General features: G+C 41.8%; 1 protein-coding gene across 2 annotated transcripts in view; it reads left to right on the top strand.

Moving 5' to 3' along the window:
• MYO5B (myosin VB) overlaps positions 1 to 19,026 on the top strand; it is a 347,217-nt gene that overhangs the window by 161,704 nt on the left and 166,487 nt on the right. For both annotated transcript variants that reach the window (XM_039543124.1, XM_039543123.1), the window contains exons 6-7: positions 13,044 to 13,187; positions 15,552 to 15,633. In XM_039543124.1, coding sequence (XP_039399058.1) covers positions 13,044 to 13,187; positions 15,552 to 15,633 — 226 coding nt within the window. The remainder of the gene's footprint in view (positions 1 to 13,043; positions 13,188 to 15,551; positions 15,634 to 19,026) is intronic.

The raw sequence follows: 19,026 nt of genomic DNA, 5'->3' as shown, positions 1-19,026 counted from the left end.
CATGATGTTTGTGTGGCCTTGTTGACGTCATTAATAATCTATCGTCTTCACCTTCATTATCCTCTCTTTCTGTCTTGTAGCATCCCTAATGTTTTCATTAATTGCATGTATAGAGAGAGGTTTCTGTTGAATCTATAGATTGAATCAACCTAGGCCTACTTTTTTCATAGTCTCTTATTAGCACTTATTGGTGATAGTAGTGATATCGCTTCTCGGCCTTCTGGCTGGGAAAGCATTATCTAAATTGTATCTGCTGACTAGGCACATGGAGATCTCTTTTGCCCTGAACTAATTTATTTATTTTTTCTCACCTTACTAATGAAGGCATTTATAGGGCATCCATCACTGCGGAAATTACATGGCTTGAATTGACGGGGTTAAAAATATAATCCCTGTCCCAAAGAATTTAGCCTTGTTTATTGATGTTAAAAGTAAATATTCTGCAACTCCCAGCATCAGCATAACTTTAAATGATTTTGAGAGAGGGATGCCTAACCTGTGAGTTTAAAACTCAGTGAAAAGCCTAGACAAACAGGTGCATCTAACAATACACTGGCAAGGATGTTGGTGGTGCTTAAGCAATATCGGTAATTCACAATAACCCTATAGTGGTCAGGTTTAGCATTAAACGTATTTCTGGTAACAGTTCCATAGCACACCCTGCGGTCTAGCTCCTTCCAGCTTCATACTGAGGGCACATCACTTAAGAGTTCTGACAAAGGCAGGTGGTGTGGTGGGGCAGGGAGAAACCTCTCTTAGGGTATGTCTACACAGCAACTAGACACCCACCTCACAGGGTCCTAGAGCCCAGGCTCCAGCCTGAACCCAGAAGTCTACACAGCAATTAAACAGCCCCTCAGCCCAAGCCCTGTTAGCACAAGTCGGCCAGCACAGGCCAACCGCAGGTGTCTAGTTGCTGTGTTGGGGTACATCTATGAAATGGGGAAAAAAACAACCCGCAGCAGCAAGTCTCGGAGCCTGGATCAGCCGACTTTGAGTTTGTGCTGTGGGGCTAAAAATATCAGTGTAGATGTTCGGGCTCAGGCTGGAGCCTGGGTTCTGAGACTCCCCGTCACTGGGTTTAGCCCCCAAGCTCCAGCCAGAGCCTGCATGTCTACAGTGCTATTTTTAGCCCTGCAGCGTGAGCCGCCGTCAGTTGACCTGGGCTTTGAGACTCACTGGCTGTGTCTACACAGCAATGTAAGCCTACGGTTAATGGGACTCGAGTCAGCTGCCCTGTGTCGGGGACCCTTTGGCTTGAGCAGCTACATTGCATTTTAACCCTAGGTTAAGAATTTTCTGACCACTAAGAAGCACCTGAGGACATAAACTGCATAATGAACTCCTTTGGTAGCTGTCAATAGACTACAGCCTTCCCCCCCTGCACTTATTCTGAGAATTGAGCTCTCCAGTTCCAGGCTGAGTCACGCTGGCAGGAAATGCCCATGTGCACTGGTTCTGAGGGTATTTAGGATGTCCGTCTCCAGGGCTGTCAAACGATTAAAATGAAACTTCACAATTCTTAATTTTTAAAATGAGACGTTCCACAAAGATGGTTCGTTTGTTGATTTATTTATTTTTGTCTGTTTGTCTTGAAGTTTGGCATAAAATGTAGGTTTCAGAGGAAAAGCGCACACACGCCCCAGCCTGGCTGCTGCCGGCTGCAGAACGGTGAAGTGCATCCCCAGGGCTTGTGTGCAGTGTGCTCCTGCCCCCCAGGAAGCAGGGATAAGGGCTCCCTGGGAGGCGGTGGGGAAGTTTGGGGGCTGGTTCCCACTTGCTGCCCTGAGAGTGCATGCAGCCCAGTCGCCCCTGTACACGCAGTCTCAGGGAGGGCTCTGGGGCTTGGAGCAAGGGCCGGATTGCGGAGCAGGACCAAGTGGCCGCCCTGCAGGGCGAGGGAGCGGTAGGACTCCCAGTTTCGAATGGCCAGGGGAGGAATGATCCGAACATCCTGATGTCCGGGAGCCACCTGTCAGCTTTGCTCCCTGCTCTGGACACGGTCTGCACAACAATGAGGAGCTGGAGCCAGAGCTACCGGTGTGAGAGGAGCAGGAAGGGAGATTACATTCGGCCAGACAGTAATGGCGCTTCTGGCTGCTGCGCTGGCTGCCTTCAGTGCTGCTCCTCTGCCACCAGGAACATCCAGAGGGCTGCTGGGGCCGTGGGCATACAGGGAACCAACAGAGCTCAGACTCTCCGGCCCTGCAGGGTCCTGGGCTCCTGGGTCTGAGCCCTAGGTTAGCACATTTGAAGTGTGGATGTTAGGGGAGTTTGGCTTGAGCCTGGGCTTAAATTGCTGTGTAGACATACCCACTGCTGCGGGTCTTTTTTTGCTGTGTAGACATACACTTACATAACTTGAGACTGGTGTATTCGGGACTTCGTTGATTATAACCTGAAATCAAGGCTGAACTCTTACCCTGGCACACTGAGGCATTGGCAGTGGATTTATGTTTTGGAGAGGCAGATGATTTACTTGTGGGAATATTGAGCCAGGCCCTGTCCTTATCATTGCCATACTGGCTGCAGGGATTCTTACATACAATCGTTGGATGCATCTAGACTGCAGCTCTATTTTTATCCTTTCCAAAGTGACTGAAGAAATGTATAATAATGGCTGCATTTATTGCAGATATTGTAGGCACAGCACTTAGTGCCTATGCTGGGTCTGGAGAGCTGCCACTGTTGTACAATAACTTAGCTGCAATGACAGGCCTTTCCCATTTTGGGTGGCGGATACCCCCGCGATGCCCCAGTGGACACACCTGTGCATTTGTAACAATAAAATGGATGTATTTTCATTGTTGTGAATTTTACAAAGTGCCAGATTGCCCCCGTTATGTGATGGAGGACTTCACTTTCTAGGGATATCCGTGTCAAGAGAGCACGCTTCCCTCACAGTGCCCCGACAACGTGCTTCAGCACGGCTGAGAAGAGACCATTATTAGAGATGAGAAGGGCGTTCAATCTCCAGCTCATTCAGTCAGCCTCTTTGCTTAAACGATCAACAAGGTTACCATTACCTTTCTAAGCTTTTTCTGCAAAGTGGATGGCACATGAGGAGCCACAGCCCTACAGTATATTACATGATGTGTCCAATTTCTAGTGGACTAAGTATAGACAAGTCCACCTCAGAAAACCACCATCACAAACTGTTAGTAATCAGCATTCTTGTTTGGCAGTCTCACCTGAGCGGTACTTCATTGCACTGGTAAGTTGTTGACCTTGATCGTATGCTCCTTGTGTTAGGGATCATGTCCTTCTACATGTCTGTAAAGTTCCAACACACTGGGTGCTAGACAAGCACTAAATGAAATTGAATGATTGAGTGGGCATGGGTCATAGGTGCTGACTTTTATTTTTCCCTGGGGGTGCTCCACCCCTGCTCTGCCCTGAAGCCCCAATCCCATGGCACCTCTTCCCCTGAGGCTCCACCCTTATTCCGCCCCGTCCCCAACACCCCCGCCCCCGCTACTCTCTGCCCTTCCCCAAGCCTCTCCCCCAGCTGCCAAACAGCTGATCAGCGGTGCCCCATGGATCACCTGTTTGGGTGGGGCCTCGCCAAACAGCTGTGGCTGATGGGTGCTGAGGACCCAGTGTTTTTTTTTTCTGTGGGTGCTCCAGCCCTGGAGCACCCACAGAGTCAGCACCTATGGGCCTGGTGACTAAAACTATCCTCTAACCCCTGAAAGAGTAAGGGTTGAGGCATAAGCTGGCAGTAAGGGGAAAATTGGCACTGCTGCTCTCCCATGCTGTACCTGTCCCACAAATAAAGAGGGGGCACGAAATACCAGGAATGTCAGTATGGCAGCTATCACCAGCACGAAGTTCACTTGTCTTGAAAACCTGAAGTAACTGACTTGAACCAAGCTTTCCTAAATCTGAATGATAATTGATCGCAGTGGGTCTTCTCTAAGTGTGTGTTTTATCATCAGCCCCATTCCATTTTAAATGAAGTCTCAGCTGTTACCCCCAATGGTCGGTACCAGTGCTGTTCTGGCATGGAATCAATACCCTTTCCAAAGAAGCTCTTTGCCCTGTAAATACCCCTGGTTTGAACTTGTCAACCCTTGCGCGTTCCCCTTTCTTAGGCATTGGCATCCTGTGTCTCACCCATCTATTTTCAGCATGTTGTGGCTACCTTTCCTTTTACTCTCAGCACTGTTCTGAGTGTTTAGCAACCTCCACACATTAAGGGAAGACAGATAATCCATTCCAGCTAATCCTGTGCAACTCAAGCAGTTTTTAGTTACTGCAAATTGTCTTTAGTTCTGTTTTACTGTGCAGTTCCGCTGTGGCCATCATAGTCCTTAGAGAGGGGGAGGACTTGTTAGGTCCTCTAGTCCATCTTCTTGCTAATGCGGGATTGTAACTTGGGTCTTCATCAGACTGTAGGTGACTAGAATACTGCACCCCCTTGTCATTCTACAGAGAACAGAACAGCTTTGCTCCCTCTTACCAGGACCCTATCTATCTCCCATTGGTAAAATATAGACACAGAAGGAGATCATCAGAAGTGGTCAAGATACATTTGATGCTGGAGTCGGGAAATGGGGGAGGGAATACGTGGCTCTAAGCCACCTTTCTATTCTTCCAATCCTGGGGCCATTCCGGTCCTAGTGTTTCTCTGGAGCAGTCCAATGTGCCTTCTTCAATAAGGGTTCTTTTTTCTCGAGTGCTGGGAGCGCTGTCTTTATTATCGGCATCCGTTTTTCAATATTCTTCTCTGAAGGCTCCTTCCTCCACATGTGCTGAAAATAAATCTGTACTCTCTTCCAACTCTAATTTCAATTTGTGTGGCTAAGAGAATTAATTGTGGTGTATATGACAAAATGTGTTAGGATTCTGCTGTTCTGCCAGCAAGTGGTCTCTTGTTCCATTAAAAAGGAATGCACTTTCTCAATTCTGAGCTGCAGCTGACAGCCTGCCAGCAGAACTCTGGCCTGACTTCTTTGACCTGGCCCACATATTGAGTTCTGACCCGAAGCCATAAGCACAAACGTACTGTAGACAATTGACAGCAAGTGAAATAAAATAGAAAGATTCCCTTTGTCATCCCTCTACCAATTTAAGAGAAGAGAAAGAGGTTGTGCTTGTGTGCTGCAGATATAATGATTAAGGGTAAAATTTTCAAAAGCCCCTACGTCTCATTTTCAGAAGTCACTTAGGGGCCCACGTCCCATTGACTTTCAAAGTGCCTACGTCTCGTTTGAAAGTGGGACTTAAACACTTTTAAAATTTTTACTCTAAATCTCTGATTTCAGTTACCTCAGGGGTTTAATTTCCCTCATTCTGGGAAATGTGCCGGGTTCAATCCATTTTTTAAAAATAATTTCACAAAAGCAAGTTAATGATGTAGGGAAAGGCAGTGTGTGGCTGCTAGACACAGAATCTAAGATTCTCCAGAAGATGAGCAAATTTGGGCCTTGATCCTGCAAAGATTAAGTAGTCCTTTTGACTTGAATGAGACTGCTTATCTGAACAAAGTTAAGCCAGTCAATGGGACTATTTATATGAGTAAAGCACATGCATTCGTATTTACAACTTCTGGGCCTTATAGTTCAGGTACTAGTGTTCATGGCACCTAGATTCCACAGTAGGGCACTCATTAAATAAAACAAAATTAAACCTCCAGAGAGGTCACTGGCTCTACGAGTGCTGCTATAATTAAGTTTAAGGACTTTTTCTTGTAAGCTCCATTATTTAGAGTTTCATGTCTTGGATATTGAATCTAATCTATGTTTAGGGTGCCTATCGCAGTAGTATCTAACCACTACTTGGGTACTTGTATATGTTACCAACCACATTTTCACAGGGATTGCCAATGATAATTTTTAGAGAGACAAGGTGGGTGTTTATCTCACCAACAGAAGTTAGTCCAATAAAAGATATTACCTCATCCACCTTGTCTCTCTAACACCCTGGGATCAACAGGGCTAAAACAACACTGCATATAATAATTGGGATTTTTAAAATTTGATTTAACAAGATATACCAGCATAGCAAGTATACAGAGATAGTGTGTTTATGCTCTGATGTGATGTTACTTGATATAACAGCTCTACAGCTCAATCTGATTCCAAAATGATCACAGAAAATTAGTAAAACGCATGTGTCCATATATGTCATCGTCCTCCATGTCTTCGTTCATGCTGCTCCTATGCCTGGAACTCCCTTCCTGACCCCATCTGCCATGTCTTCTTTCTCACCTCTTTGAAATTCCTTCTCAACATCCTCTTCGAGAAGGTTTGTGTAAATGATAGTATCTCACAGTTAAATATAAAACCACGGTAGAATACTTCATTACATCCAAAACACATGCATGCCCCTCCTGAGTGACCCCATAATTTTATTGTACTCTTGTTCTTCTCCTCTTTTGTTTTCTCCATCCCATGTTCTCCTCTTGGTTTAGATTGTAAGTACTTGAGCACTTTGGGGGCAGAGAATCAGCCTTTAACTCTAGTGTAAAGGGCTGAGAATATTGATGGGTAGTAGAAGTAATCTCACACACTCAAACTATTTAAAAGAACGTTATGGTTTCAAAGTCAAGCCCTCAGAAGTTAGTAAATGGCAGAATTCATGTTGCCTGTGCAACCAGTGAGTATTCATTATGATACCATCTTTACTTACAGGATCACATACTATTTTTTTCCACAGGACCCGTCTCATTCAGTGCCCACTTTCTGGCTGCCTGGGTAGACCTAAGGGTCTGATTTGCAGAAGTGCTAAGCAGTCACACTTGCAGCTGAAGTCAATGGGAGCTGTGCTTTGAACATATAAAGTGCTATATAATGTTTAGTACTCTGAAAAATCAGGCTCTGATATCTCAAATTGAGTACCAAAAATATAGTGGATGTTTTGACCTTAATGCTTTCTGTGCCTCAGTTCCCCACCTCTAAAATGAGGATGATGATAATACTCACTCATCTCCGAGTTTTTATGAAAATTCATTGAAGTTTGTGTGTGTGTGTGTGTGTGTGCGCGCGCGCACATTATAGGGCCTGTGTTTTTTGGGGGGTATTGATTTTATATGGGTTTATTTTTAGCAATTTTTGCATTTTATATAGATGTCCAAAAATCTGGGTTTGAGGGGCTCTCTCTTTGTATATACTATAATGAGTAAAGTACAGTATCTGTAATGAGTAATGTGTGTATAATATATGCACTACTCATTAGAATATATGCAAAGAGTGCATCCCCCAAAATCTGATTTTTGGACATCTATACAAAAAGCAGAAACATTTGATTTAATTCTTTGGGGTATATTTTTAGCAATGTACTATAGCAATGAGCAGTCTCTTGTACTGTTCCCTAGTGTGCTTTAACATAGTACTGTTTCAAACAGTGCTGTGTTACAGCTCACTAGGGTACCTTTAGTTAGCACCAGCAGGGTCTACTTGGACCAATTAATGCACAGCCAGTTTAATGTGCTTTAGAAATCAGCCCCCTCTCCCCCCCCAATCCACATTGCTGCTCCAGGTACACAAGCCCTTACAGACAAGTAGCCATTTCAGGGAGCTTTTTGGTGTTTCTAGGATAAACACCAATTTTAATTATTTCTGTTGTATCAGGTGTTTTGTGGGTGTTCATTGCTTAAAACAAAATCCGAAGCCCTGCCGTTAGCAATGCTATTGTTTGTTTTTTATCTGTTTTTAGATTGTAATCTCTTCAGGGCAAGGATCATATCATCCTTGGTTGTATAGTGCCTCACTCAGAGCCAGCCTGGTCGTTTTAGGGGCCTTTGATTGTGGAGTTACCATTATACAAATAATAAATTTTTAGTAAAAAAATAGTAAAGTTCAAGTCTGTCTGGTATCTCTGAGCATCCAACTTGGATTAGAGCCTTCTGGGAGGGTCGTATTAAAACTAGTTGAATTAAAGGTGAGAGACTCAAGGGACAGATTAATTGTAGTTGATTTTTTTTTCACATTGCTCTGTGATGGAGTTATCCCCTGCAGAGCCATCAATATCGACCATGTAATCATTTCTCTGTTCCTGCTTAGTTGATCAAATCCAAATGCCTGTAATGGAGACTTACACGACATTGTCTGAAGCTGGGATCCCTGGGGGATTAAGTTTTAATGACAGATTTTTAATTTAGAAAGGTTTTGATGAGAGGATGGAATTAGTAAACCCTTTATCATAGCTCAGATGTGAAGAGGCAAATCCTCAGCTGAGCGCCCAGTACAAGGAGTTTAGATGGTGCTGTGGAGATGTGCAGGGGGAGGGAGATGGGGAGAATAATTCTTTTTCCAACCCCCTCCCCAAGCAGAGCACCAGCTCAAGAGCCACTCTGGTCACTCGGGAACCCTAAGGTACAGAAGTAGCACTCACAGCCCTAATGCTTCCTGTGCAGTCAGGTGTTATTGTGAAGTTACTTCAGAAGCTGCCCCAAGTTGTTTATCTTGGAAAAATATCCCAGCAACCCAGCTCCTGTGGTCTTGATGCAAGAAGCTCATGATCTGCAGCATCCATGTCCCACCAAGGTGGTTTCGCACCAGAATGGCCAGTTGCTAGGAAGTTTGAGGGGTGTGTGTGTGTTGCTAAGGATAATGCAGAAGTTTGAGGTGTGTGTGTATGTATGTGTACAAACACTTGCACAGTTTTGCATTGGCCCCCAATGGAATATATGTCCAGTGTGGTGAGTCTTCTGAATCTCTAATTTCCTTGACTTTGTGATGAAGCGAGCATCCAGCACAGATCCTGTGGCTGCTGCTAGCCCTCCAAGCTCGCTTGGACTGTGGAACATATGTACCACCCCTTTTTTTTGGCTCATCAAATCAGCAGTTTCTTAGTCAGTGTTCAATGTTAAGGTATTCCTGTAATGTGAAATATGAGCAGATAGAAATCATTGCATAAATTTCATATCATCTGATCATTCACAAGGACTTTCAGAATGTGAGGCTCTCCCCTTCCTACTAGCTCAAATGAGGCAACCTTCAATAGACGTTTTCAGTCTCAGCAAACAGCTTCCCAAGAAAAGAAACACAAAATTCAATAGAGGCCTGATTCTTTATTCGCTTAGTCCTTTTTAAGTCAAAATGAAGTTGATCACATGAGCAAGTGTCCAGACTCTAGTAAAAAATGTGCCATTTTTACTTCAGGGGGAGGAGACCTGTGGTTTGAGTACAGGAGCAAGAAGTGGAAATCCCAGGTTCAAGGCTAGTCATTGACGCTGACTGATGCAATGTGTTGCTTTGAGCAATTCATTTATTTTCTCAATGCCTCTATTTCCTCCCCTGTAAAATCAGATTAATAATATTTGTCTGTCTGACAGATGTGTTGATCTGGGTTATTGACTGTAAAGTGCTTTAAAGATGTACTAAGTAGTATTGTGTTTTCCCTCTGCAATCTTTGTGTAATATGATAGTATCTCTAACATTAACTGAAGTATGGGGGAAAAGGTATTATAGTTATAGCAAACTAATATGAACAGTACGGGCTGCCTTTGAATTCTTTCCAGCAAGATCTAGCTGAAAGCCATGATGCTGGCATGTGTGCAGTCAGAAATTTACACCAGACTGTTGGATTCTTTATGCATGAAGACAAACTGTTGTTAATTGGTGTGAAGACCTGCATGATGCCATATACACTCTATTGCATGGAATATCAGACTCAAATATATATAAACCAGTTGACCCCCAGTGGCTGAACCAAAGGGGGATATAAGCGTAGAAACCTTCATATTAATATAGCTGATGGTGGTTCACTTGCTGTTTTGGAGCTGAATGTCCCAAATCCTGTTCCAGTGGTTCAAATGTGCAGGTAAATTGACAGCCAGGATGCGTTCAGCATGCTGATTCCTTGAGTTTTCTGGCATGCATGGACAAATAAAGCTTTAGTATCTCTTTCTCTAGGAGATGTTTCAGGCTTCTTATCTGACTTGTAAACACAATTCATGCTTGTGCAGTTTGCATCTCCTTCTGTCAGATGCTATAAATGCTCACTCTCATCTGTGAGCTAGATTCTGACTGCAGATTAGGACTGTTAAGTGATTTAAAAAAATTAATTGTGATTAATCGCACTGTTAAACAGTACCATTTATTTAAATATTTTTGGATGTTTTCTACATTTTCAAACATTGACTTTAATTACAACACAGAATAGAGAGTGTATAGTGCTCACTATATTATTTTTATTACAAATATTTGCACTGTAAAAAACAAAATAAATAGTATTTTTCAATTTACCTAATACAGCTACTGTAGTGCAATCTCTTTATCATGAAAGTTGAATTTACAAATGTAGAATTATGTACAAAAAATACTTGCATTCAAAAATAAAACAATATAAAACCTTAGAACCTACAAGACCACTCAGTCCTACTTCTTGTTCAGCCAGTCACTCAAACAAGTTTGTTTACATTTGAGATAATGCTGCCCACTTCTTATGTACAATATCACCTGAAAGTGAGAACAGGCATTCACATGGCACTGTTGTAGCCAGCGTCGCAAGATATTTACCTGATAGATGCACCAAAGATTCATATGTCCCTTCATGCTTCAACCGCCATTCCAGAGGACATTCATCCATGCTGATTACAGTTTCTGTTCAATAATGATCCAAAGCAGTGCAGACTGATGCATGTTCATTTTCATCATCTGAGTCAGATGCCACCTGCAGAAGGTTGATTTTCTTTTTTGGTGGTTTGGGTTCTGTAGTTTCTGCATCGGAGTGTTGCTCTTGTAAGACTTCTGAAAACATGCTCTTAAACCTTGGGTCAAGTGCTGTAGCCAACTTTAGATTTCTCACATTGGTACCTTTGCATTTTGTCAAATCTGCTGTGAAAGTGTTCTTAAAACGAACAACATATGCTGGGTCATCATCTGAGACTGCTATAATATGAAATATATGGCAGAATGCAGGTAAAACAGAGCACAAGACATACAATTTTCCCCCAAGGAGTTCAGTCACAAATTTAATTAATGCATAATTTTTTTAACAAGCGTCATCAGCATGGAAGCATGTCCTCTGGAATGGTGGCTGAAGCATGAATGGGCATACGAATGTTTAGCATATCTGGCACATAAATACCTTGCAATGTCTGCTACAAAAGTTCCATGTGAATGCCTGTTCTCACTTTCAGGTGACATTGTACATAAGAAGCAGGCAGCAGTATCTCCCGCAAATGTAAACTAACTTGTTTGTTTTAGCGATTGGCTGAACAAGAAGTAGGATTGAGTGGACTTGGAGGCTCTAAAGTTTTACATTGTTTTGTTTTTGAATGCAGTTATGTAACAAAAAAAAATCCTACATTTGTAAATTGCATGTTCACACTAAGTACTTGTAGTTTTCAATTCACTTTATACTATCTTTTGATTGTCATTTACAGTGCAAATATTTGTAATAAAAATGATAATATAAAGTGAGCACTGTACACTTTGTATTCTGTGTTGTAACTGAAATCAATATATTTGAAAATATAGAAAAAAATCAAAAATATTTAATGCATTTCAATTGGTATTCTATTATTTAACAGTGCGATTAAAACTGCGATTAATCATGATTAAATTTTTTGAGTTAATCGTATGAGTTAACTGCAATTAGTCAACAGCCCTACTGCAGATATTGGCCAGTCACAGCAGGGTAGTTTTACATGATACATAGTGGTCTCTGACATGCATCTGGGATTGTAATCTGGCCCCAGAATTGGGATGGGAACCTATGAGCTTCCCCCTGAAATGAACAGAAGAAAATTGCAAGCTTAGCTTTTCTACTCTGCAATCTCTGCTGCTGATCACTATGGCGGGTATGAAACAAATAGGAAAAACAATGTGCATCATTCAGAATAAAGTTAGAAATGCTATTGCCAGAGAGACATTTCATTCTTTAAATTAATCAGCAAAATATATTACTGTAATTATTCTATGGCCACTTTTAACCATAAAGCTCTATTGGCAAGCATTTGTATATAACCTATAACAGTAATACACTGGTTAAGCACAGTTTTGGTTGTGTGTGTATCCTGGGGATTGCACGTAACCCAGGATCTCCCAGTGTGGCTGATATGAAAAGGAGTTGGGCTTTTCTTTTACTTCCTACCAAGAATGGGGATGTACTGGGCAGCCTTCTTGCAGGTGGCTAGCTCCCCTTTCAGCTGAAGTCCTATTTATCTAAAAGCTTCCTTTATCCTCTGAGTCTTTATCTAACCGGGTTTATGCTTTATTTGAACTAGACTCTCCTCCTGTGTTCCTAATGCTGACTCTCTGATCCATGAAAATCAATGGGAGTTAGGTACCTAACTCTCTTAGGCTACTTTCAAAATCCTAGCCTAGGCTCCTTGAGAATCCTGAAGTGGTTGTGTAAAACCAATAGACTCAGGGTAGTCTACAGTGGTGCTGGAGGTATAATTTCCAGCTCAGGTAGACATACCCATGCTAGTGCAGTCAAACTAGCACACTGAAAATAGAAGTGTAGCTATGGCGGTGAAAGCAGTGTGAGGGGCTAGCCACCCAAATATGGACCTAGGGTCTCAGATGGGACTATATTTGGGCCGGCTAGCATCTCCTGCCACTCACACCACAGCAGCTACAGGTCTATTTTTGGCGCACTAGCTCAGTTAGACCTAGTGTGGGATGTCTACCCATGCTGGAAGTTACACAAACAGCTCCAGTATAGACATATCCTTAGATATAGGTTCATGAAGGCTAAGGGGGTTTAAAGGGCAAGTCAGAGGACTGTTATGGCCATGGAATGTCAGTGACATACTCTCTAATGATTGAGAATGTTATAACATTTCCATTAAGGTTCCAGTACTCTTCCACAGTAAAAGTCTTTGAAACTAAATCAGCTAATGTTGATACAGTGAACTGGGCCATACCAAAGATCATCTAGGTTCTCTGCCTTCATCAATTTACTGCACTTTGAATTCTCTGACTACCTCCGTTTGGGAATTCTCTCTCTCCAATCCTCACTTGACTATCTGTGTGCTAGGTTTATTTATTTCTAAGCTCTGGAGAGTAAAAAACAGTCTTCCTGAGATAGTATGCAAACTTACAAAGGGGATCCTTGTTCTTTATGTTGTGTTCTGTTTCATACAGGCAATTGGAAATGCTAAAACAACCAGGAACGACAATAGCAGTCGCTTTGGGAAGTACATTCAGATTGGCTTTGATAAAAGATACCATATCATTGGTGCCAACATGAGGACGTATCTATTGGAAAAATCAAGAGTTGTGTTCCAGGTGAGTTATGCAACATTTTCCTTTGGACTCCTTAATTTTATTTTTATTTTTTTAGTGAACGTGCATTTTTTTTCTTAAAGATAGATATAGATACATTAAAACCTTCCCTTTTATAAGTCAGACTTTTGGCAGACCCTGGCTTTGGAGACTAGTCTAACAAATTTTGACAGTTCTCCAGGGTTAGAGGCTGAGAACATATGATGGTAGTTTTGATTGTCAGAGCTGGCTTTGTATCAATGCTCTGTTTCTAAAAAGCTTTTTGGAACGTTAAGAACATAAGAACAGCCATACTGGCGCAGATCGCTGGTCCACCTAGCCCAGTATCCTGTCTTCCAGCAGTGGCCGGTGTCAGATGCTTCAGAGGGAATGAACGGAACAAGGCAATTAGCGAGTGATCCATCCTCTGTCATCCAGTTCCAGATTCTGACAGTCAGAAGTTTAGGGGAACCCAGAGCACGGGGTTGCGTTCTTGCCATACTCGTTGCCCAGCTGCACTGTAGATATGCTCGTGAAACATACCATGATTGTTTTGTACTTTGATTGTAAATGTAATAGCTGTTAGGGTACCCAGAGCTCATTTATCATTATTTGTATTATTTTTTAAATAAAATAAATGAACTGAATTGGAATGCAGAAAAAGAGATCACAGGAGAAATACAATGCATTAGGGCTCTTGTTACATGTTGCTAAAAAAAGGTAAAGTAGAATTATGGCTATAAATATATTAATCTAGGAAATAAATGTATTAGAATTGTGTAGTTATTTTTAAAAGTAAAAGCCATAGAACTCTAAGTTAAGGTTAAAATAAAAAAATAAAATAAAAAAAAGCCCCTCGGAAAGTCATAACACTTGGGGTGAGTGTATAGTAGAACCTTGCTAATCTGCAGATGTTATGATTAGCACACCAAGAAGAGCAGTCATGGCCCCATTTCTCAGCAGAGATTTAATGACAGGTGGGTACTGAAGTAAAAGTTGTATATTGGTAAGACTTTGTTCATTTGTGGTGGGTTGTTTTTTTTAATAGTTTGTTTGGGGAGCAATTTTCTTCAAACAATTCACTCCATTGTAATTTTGTAACTCTTCTTTCCTTATCTGCAACCTCACTTTTCAAATTCAAATCCCACTATTTAAGTAACACAGACCCACACCCACCCACACACACACACACACACACACCCACACCCTAACTTCCTACATGTGAGCAGTCTTTTTAATGGAACTACTCAGCTTAAATTTGGGCATGTGCTTAAGTATTTTTCCAAATCAGGCCATAGTCTCTGTGTGTGTGAGTGGGTGGGTGGGTGTCTGTGGTGAGGATAGTCAGGATCATATGAGGTACACATTTGTTTTATGTATAAGTATGTGCATCATTAGGTTCAGTCTGTACTTTCTGTATCTTAGCTAGTTGACTGGATCTGGTTCAGCAAAGCACTTAAGCATGTGCTTCTCTGCTTTGTTGAATTGGAGCCCAGGGCAGGGAATTTGCTGTCTTCTATCATTTGTACATTGCCAAGCATGCTTTCACGGCTCAAAGCATGATTCACAAATAATAAGAAGGTTTTGTATTTAAATATCAGCTTTGATCTTGAAGCATCCCCAAGCATCAATATTTTTACCTGTAGTTAATGAAACCTTCACTTGGTTCAGGCACTCTTCATTCTTAAACATCAAGGTTTCTGCTATAGAGGGGAGTCTTGCTGAGCATTAAAGTTTCAAGGCTTTTTATGTGTACTGTGGGTGTGATCCAAAGTAAAGATGGCTGCCCAGGGCGTTAAGGAGAGCAGGCTAAATCTTGTCAAACACTTTCTCTCTAAATCTAAAAGTGTTGGTTTATTAGTAAGGTGAAAGTAAAAGTGTTCATGTTTTTTTCACTGTTAATTATATACACTACCACAATCAGTGTAGCTGCTTTACATTCACACAGGTAGTATGTTTGTTGTTTTACATGAAAGAGTAATGGTTCCTGATTGCTTGCTCCATAGGTTGGGCTAGTAGGGACCAAGGGCCACATTTACAAGGTTATTTAGGTGCCCAAAGATGCAGAGAGGTGCTTAGAAGGAGTTACAAAAGAACCTGATTTAGGCACCTACCTGCATCTTTGGGCACCTAAATGCCTTGGTAAATCTGTCCCTAAGAATGCCATGAAGGCGACATGCCCTTGAAAGGAAAGAAGTTTGTATTGCTTAAAACTGACCCTTGAGTTGCCTTTAGAAAGCCATGCTGACCACATAGTAATGTGAAGTTGGGATGGTTGGGATGAACCTTGGGGTATGGAAGACCCTGCTGTGAGTGGCAGAAAAATGAAGATGGTTGATTATCCTTATGTCATTGGCTCTAAAGTAACTCCATGTTTTTGTTTTGTAGGCAGATGATGAACGAAACTATCATATCTTCTATCAGCTGTGTGCCTCTGCCAGTCTTCCAGAATTTAAAGACCTAGCACTAAGTAAGTACGCTACTCCTGCAACCCATTGGGATCTCTGAGGTGCTTGCTACATGCAGCCTGTTCTTTTCAATAGCAACAAGAATATACACTATTACTATAAATGCAGCTCTACAGATTCTCATTGGATAGATTCTGTGTGCCAACTACAGAACTAGACATCTTACCAAAAAGGTTTAAAGGGAAATAAGTTTGGAAGGCTTGTTCTTGTCGATAGAGTGCATGTTTGTCCACATCCCATCATCCGACAGTGTGGTGCATATCAGTCAGATTAAATCTCAAGGGTGCAATAGCTGAGCGGCTGCAGGCTAAGACTGAGGCTCCTTGTGGAGGTGTGTAAGGAATCTTATGCGGTGCTCTATCTGATGTCATCAGATTCACTTTTGTGAATTCTGTTACTCAAAGTTTAAAATGGGAACAAATGACAAACCACTATTAGAGGTCACTCATGATGAATCTGAGTGAAATATATCTTATAGAAAGCTGCTTGTTAAAAAGTGACACTTTGTTGTGACGCCAAGATTGTGGAGCCTGGCTGATCTTTGTAAATGAGCACATATCCTTGTTTAGCATCATTTGTTTTATTTAAAATATTATGGGTCTGATTTTTTTTAAGGGGCTCTGATTTGGTCTCCCTTTTTGCAGGCAAATGTTTGTGCTTATAATTAATTGTGCCATCAAACTTGTGTCCACAGTTAACTGCTGGCATAAATCCTACTGTTCAGATATTTAAGAACAGCACAGGGAGGAAAATTCGGTGTCTTAGGCATTTAAATAATAGGATTTGTGCTCACATTTAATTGTGGGTGCAGAAATGGAGATGAATTATCTGTGGGTTTGATTATTTGCTCTCACTAAAAAAGGGAAGCTAGTATTGCAAATATGTCCCCAGATACTCATGTTACTAAAATTTATCAGGTGTGATGAACAAGGCAGCATGGAAACGTGTATACCTCTACCCCGATATAACGCTGTCCTTGGGAGCCAAAAAATCTTACTGCGTTATAGGTGAAACCGCATTGTATCAAACTTGCTTTAATCTACTGGAGTGCGCAGCACAGCCCCCCCCCGGAGCACTGCTTTACCACATAATATCTGAATTCATGTTATATTGGGCCGCATTATATCAGGGTAGAGGTGTAATTCTTAGGCAGGGCTCTCAGACTGCTGGAGTTAGTGTGTCTTAGAGGATAGAGCAGATGACTGGAAGTTAAAACTCCTGGGTTCAACTTTACACTTTGGTAGAGATTCCCTTGGCCTTGGGCAAGTCCATTGAATGTCTGTGCACTTCAGTTTAACCCTCTAGACATAACAATACTTTGGCTCGCAAGTCCATTGTGGTGACTAATTAAGGTGTGCAAAATGTATGGAGAGCCTTGGATGAAAGGTTCTGTACAAATGTGAAGTATTATCAGTTGCTTATTATTAATTATGGTTATTATTTAGTGTCAGAAATGTCACTTCCCAACAAATTGGTAGCCACCAGCTTCAAGCTCAGAAATTTCTACTGTAACTAGGAACATATTTTCCGATTTATTTCACACTTCAGATATGTTGAGAATTGCTTCTTACCATGAGCACTTGCAGCTTGCTATGCCAAACAATGGGCACTATTTCTTCCAAAGCGCTGCCTTTTATTTTTTTTTCCCCCAAGAGCTCAGAGCAATATACAAATATTGTTTGCAAAATGCAAACAATGAGTCCTAGAGATGGAAAAGGTGTATAGAGCAGTGAAACTGCAGTTTGTTCAGCGTAAGCAGGGCCAACATTGATATCTGAGTCAGCCTGAGCATACATGTTATTTGATGCCCACATTCAGGCATACAAAGAAGCAGAGAGCTGAACAAAAAAGTGTTCTTTACTCCAGAAGGAAGAATGAGTCACTTGGACAAAAGACTGACAGCAAATATAAATGCACTTTGTGGCACCATCTTCTCTCATTTTGTTTCTGTGCTGTTCAATAAGGACAGATTGCAGAAGCCAAGGTAAAGATTTTTTTAAAAAAGAAAGTGTTTCCACTTCACAGGAGTCGCTGGGAATGTGGCACTACCTGCAAGAACCGTAGCATATTAGAAGTCAGAATATTGTTGACTAGATACCTCAGTCTATCTGCCAGTCATCTGAGTGAAAGTCTAAGGTTAGAAGCCTTTTCAGAGCTCTGTCTGGCAGATCTCTATTCATATGGTCTGTTCTTGCTATGAGTTCCTCGCAGATAGGAGTGGAAGACTATCGGAATACAGATCAGCATTGTGAGTCTGAAAGGACACTGGCTTTGATCTCGGAGCTCATGGAAACGTCCTTAATCGACTCTTGTGTCCCAGTTATGAAATTGTCTTATAATAATTGAATTTCCATGATGCCTGCAAGCAATTAATCCTTAGTGCATGGCGGCAGTAAAGTCTTGGTGTGTATTATTGTGTACAGATTATTAGAGATGTGATGAGTTTACATACCTGAATACTCAACTCTTACTCTGGGTAACACAGAACTGTTTATAACTTCACTGGTCAGCTTGACTCACCAGTCACTGGCCAAGCTCTGATCACCCCTGACCCATAAGGGTTTATGTAGACTAAGGTGAAAGTTGTTTCGGAGTACGCTAGCTAACATGTTCTAATGTACACTTTCTAAAACTCTAGGATAGACAAGGATAATTGTACTTCCACACCTGCTAGCTAAGGGGGAAGCTTAGGCTTCAACTTATCCATTTAGCTCCTGCTAAAGTGCAGCTTGCCTTGTCTGCACTAGATTTTGAGTGCGCTAGCTAACGTGTTCTTAAAAAAAATCCTTCTCTTAGGTCTAGTCGAGACAAACCCAAAAGAGGATGGGTATGTGTGTATTGTATCATGTTACCATCATGTGAATGAGCATAACATGACAGTAAAATGCACTGAATTGGTACTGAATCTATTGCAGGATAATAATGATCAGCCCTGGCAAAGAACAACACTAACTTCACTCAGTCAATTCTCAGCACCCCTGTAAGAGAGGCGCTAATTCCCACTTCACAATGGGGAAACAGAGAAGCTATGACCTCCCTGCAAAAAGATGTTTTTTTTTCACTGAGATAGCTATTTCGGTGTAAAATCTTAGTGCAGACAAGGTACAGGTAATTTTTACTTCAGTGTAGCTAATCCTGCTCCCCCATATGAAATTTACGTCGACTAGCTGCACTGAGGTAACAGTTACCTGTGCTTTCTCTCCACTAGGACTTTACATCAAGATAGCTGTCTCCATGTAAATGACACACTTTTCATTGGGTGGGAAGAGAAGTCAAAGCCAGAGAGGTTTAGAGAATTGCTAGACATGGCAAGCCAGTGGCAAAGCTGGATTCGACCTGGAATAGAGTAGATTAGCACTCAGGAGGCACCATCTCCCATTCAGGCAGCCCTGTTC

The sequence above is a fragment of the Mauremys reevesii genome, linkage group 6 (assembly GCF_016161935.1).
Source record: "Mauremys reevesii isolate NIE-2019 linkage group 6, ASM1616193v1, whole genome shotgun sequence".
Taxonomy (NCBI): Eukaryota; Metazoa; Chordata; order Testudines; family Geoemydidae; genus Mauremys; species Mauremys reevesii.
Note: the sequence above shows the minus strand (reverse complement) of the source record. Positions and strands in the feature narration are given on the sequence as shown.